This window comes from Lipotes vexillifer, unplaced genomic scaffold (genome assembly GCF_000442215.2).
Source record: "Lipotes vexillifer unplaced genomic scaffold, Lipotes_vexillifer_v1.1 scaffold977, whole genome shotgun sequence".
Taxonomy (NCBI): Eukaryota; Metazoa; Chordata; class Mammalia; order Artiodactyla; family Lipotidae; genus Lipotes; species Lipotes vexillifer.
Window position 1 is genome coordinate 5,398,558 of NW_006783088.1, and position 3,854 is coordinate 5,402,411.

The 3,854-nt window shown below is 45.5% G+C and overlaps 1 protein-coding gene across 1 annotated transcript in view; it reads right to left on the reverse strand.

Annotated features, from left to right (window-relative positions):
• The window catches only part of EXT2 (exostosin glycosyltransferase 2), a 126,131-nt gene extending 123,110 nt beyond the window's left edge, over positions 1 to 3,021 (reverse strand). The window contains exons 1-2 of the mRNA XM_007455806.1: positions 2,456 to 3,021; positions 1,195 to 1,284 (exon numbers count right to left, since the gene is read on the reverse strand). Coding sequence (XP_007455868.1) covers positions 1,195 to 1,284; positions 2,456 to 2,991 — 626 coding nt within the window. The 5' untranslated portion in view covers positions 2,992 to 3,021. The remainder of the gene's footprint in view (positions 1 to 1,194; positions 1,285 to 2,455) is intronic.
• Between the last annotated feature and the right edge of the window lie 833 nt (positions 3,022 to 3,854).

Genomic DNA, 3,854 nt, shown 5'->3' on the forward strand with positions numbered 1-3,854 from the left:
CTTTCCCTTCCCTTCCCTATCCTCTAAAGTACTTCACTTTCCCAGAACAACCAAACGCATAAAACAGCAGCAGCCCACTCAGGAACACTGGGGCTGAGAGCCAAATCAGGGATCACCTTGTGTTTAGATGGTTTCTACAGAATTTGTGTGGCCTGACTGCCCTCTATCGTCCAAAATGGTTTCTACACCAAAGTTGAGGAATGGTCCTGGGGTGTGTCTTTTCTAGTGATAATTGTATTTCCAGATAGAAACTCAATACTGACTCTAGATAATCACTTAAAGCAAAGAGGGCTTAGATTTAATCTTCTGGGGAAAAGCAGTACTAAGTGTAGATTTTCATAAATGACAATGCTGGCCTCCCACAGCTGGCCTCACCTTTTTCGGTAACAATGATTTTTTAAGAGTTAAACATCAACTGTAATAAAGTTAGTTATAAATGAGTTCATATATGAACTTACAATAATCCTCTACCTTGAGTATTGTCCCGGACACACATGTTGGGCCCAAACTTTCTGCTCTCTTCAGAGCCTTGAACCCAGTGATAGGAGAGAAACCTTAAGCGGCACCTCCCTCCTGAGTTTTCCAGGAAGTGGTGCAGTCAATGCACAAATGGGCCAATACACAGTAAGCGAGCTCTAACTGCAGTCGTGACGTCATGGCCGCCCCACACCGGATCTGCCTGTTCGGAGGTTTTATTAGGAAGGAAGAAAAGAAGCCCACTAACTGAAACAACAGAGAGTAAATGGTACTCAGAGTGCCCTCATTCCCCGGATGTTACAGGCTCCAATTACACAGCCACGCCCTCTCCCCTCAGTAGCTGCGACTCTACTTCTGGCAAATGCTCCCAAATGCAGAGAAAGCTGACAGGAGCCAGTGAGGAACCAGGCTCTGGGGGGCTGGAGGAGAGGTTACGCTCAGGAGAGTACAACCCAGACTAAGAAGACAAGACAAACTTTTAAGATGCCCCGCTGGAACCTAAGCTCCAACTGGTTTCCCCCAATAGACTTAGGCAGGTCTGATGCTTCTAGGTCTTGAGGAGGAAAAGGCCTAGGACAATTCTCCACTTTAACAAACAATCCTGGTTACAGAGTACGTCCCAGTGGGCTGAGAAATATGATTTCTCATGAACGAAAGGGTCTTGCATTTACTTAATCCTCAGAACCCTATCACGGGGACAGCCCCAAATACACCTACCTGTCTCTGGGGACATCCAGGGCCGTGTTATAATCTGGGGGACCTCCAGGCAACATGTTGAACAGGAGGTGATTGGTTCCTCGATCCCACCTATTAAGATATTAAACATGTAGGAGAATTCACACATCAACTATGAAGAAACAAAGACAAGTCAGTTTCTGGATGACAAGTAGTCTCCCCAACCCATAATAGGGCCTCTTCTCAGGAGTCCCTGGAGATCCCAACAGTGCATCAGGCACTGGCCTGGCTCCTTGAAAGTAAAGCTGGGGGATGTGCACTCCAAACTTGTCCACTACAGAACTGCTTATGCTAATGAAAACCTGAATGCTACCTGAGTGTTCACCATTTGGTTACAGAAACAAAAAATAAATAAAATACAGAAGGCCGGTTACATACATTAGGGAACATGTGCAAAATGGAATACTATACAGCCCTTAAAATCATGTAGAACCGACAGATGAAGATGAAATTATCTGGAAATACATTCACGATAAATAAGGGGGAAAAGGCAGCAAGAGAACGTGTTTTGCTGTGTGATCCCATTCTGGACAAAAATGTTATATACACGTGCATATGTATATATACTTTATACAAAAATGTATACATACATGCCTATGTATATGTTTTATACAAAAACGACTGAAAAGTAACAGCAAAATATTAATGATTATCTCTTAGAGGCAGGCTTATGGAATGAACCTTACTTTCTTCTTTTTGCTTACCTGTATTTTCAGACTTTTTATAGGGAATGTATATTATGTGAGTAATAAAGAAGGGGAAAAAGTGCTTAAATTTAGGGCTTCCCTGGTGGCGCAGTGGTTGAGAGTCCGCCTGCCGATGCAGGGGACACGGGTTTGTGCCCCGGTCTGGGAGGATCCCACATGCCGCGGAGCAGCTGGGTCCATGCGCCATGGCCGCTGAGCCTGCGCGTCCGGAGCCTGAGCTCCGCAACGGGAGAGGCCACAGCAGTGACAGGCCCACATACCGCCAAAAAAGAAAAAAAAAGTGCTTAAATTTAAAAGGAAAAGCATGGGAAGCATCCTTAGCTTCTAAACGTTAAGAGTCTGGGAACCCACAGCAGTGGTACGGGAGGGTGGTACAGAGGCCAGGTGCCCAAAGCACCGGTCCTCCTACAAGTCAGTCGCTCATCCACTCACCCCCATATAAGATAAGAGACAAGCAGACAGCCGGACACCAGCTCAAGAGAACCACTGGCTCTGCCCCTCCTTCCCTCTAGTTCCTGGAAGACCTGCTGTGATACCTGGAGAGCTGGGCCAGCGCCTGCGCCGTCTCCTTCACGCGGAGCGCGTTCTGGTTGAGCAGGTCGATGGACGGGATGAACAGGCAGGCCCGGGCGATGTCCTCGGTGTAGTAGTCGCTGTCTGAGACGGCCGTGAGCAGCTCGTTGTACTCCTGGGAGATGGTGCTGCTCACTGGGACACCCGCATCATCCACATACTTTTTCAGAGAGTAAATGTACACCTTGATCTTGTTCTTGGGGTTGAAGCCACAGCGGTAGACGTCGAAACATGTGTGCATTCTGCAGCTGAGGTCGCCACGCTCGGGGACGGGGCTGTCGGCTGGCAGCCTGACCACTGGCACGTCGCGGATGCTGCGCTTCTGCACGCTCCAGTCGCTCGAAGACTCGATGGAGTGCGGCCAGAACTGAAACATGCCCGTGGCGATGAGGCCCAACAGGACGATGGAGAAGAGGGTGATGTAGTAGATGCGGTGCTTGGTCTTCATTCTCGGGATGAGGGCAGGACCCCGGATGTTGTACTTGACCGAGGCACACATAATGACCCAGAGAGCCTCTTCCTCACACTCCTGGTTACCAGGGGAGAAGAGAGAAAAGTGAAGTTTTTAGGGTGGCAGATGACACTTGAAAGGACTGTTCAACTTTGAATCTACCTCTTTTCCTTAAGTGATCTGATGAAATAATGAAAAGGGATTTTTGACCTGTCTTATAAATAAATAAATGTGTACATATGAAAATATGATATATGATATATTTAATATTACATACTTAATATAAGTACTGTTAACATAATGTAAAAATATTACTATATTCTATAAATATATATTCTCTGAAAGCATAAGCTGGTAAATGCGTGGGACCTAGGAAGAGGGGCACTGACCAAGGAAGAAAAATCAAAAGTGGAACAGCTGAAGACAGTTGTTTTATTTTGCTTTCAAATACTTGCCTAACATAAACTGATGCTTCATCTGGACAAACTGATGTTTCGTTCATTGTACTAAAGCCTGTTTTCATTCATTCATTCAACCCTCATAGAGGACCTAAACAAAGAAGAAAGTGAAAACCTACCTTAGAGGAATTTATATGCTAATGAGACACAAAACTGTAACAAAATGTGGAATGTAAAAACACCACTAAGAAAATATCAAGAAAAGGCCAAGGGGTATGAGAGAAGATTAATCTTTAAATAAAATATATACTGACGTTTTATAATAAAGGGATAGTTGACACATTTAGATGGAAGGGAGAAATGAAGAAACAGGGAAGGAGGAAAGGAGAGGTGGAGGGAGGAAAAGAAAGGCCAGTGAGGTAGATCCATTTCTAAAGATTGATGCCAACAATTCTTCCCACTGGTGAAGGTGCATGCCACTCGTCCAACCAAAAGGTGGAATCTCTTTCGCTT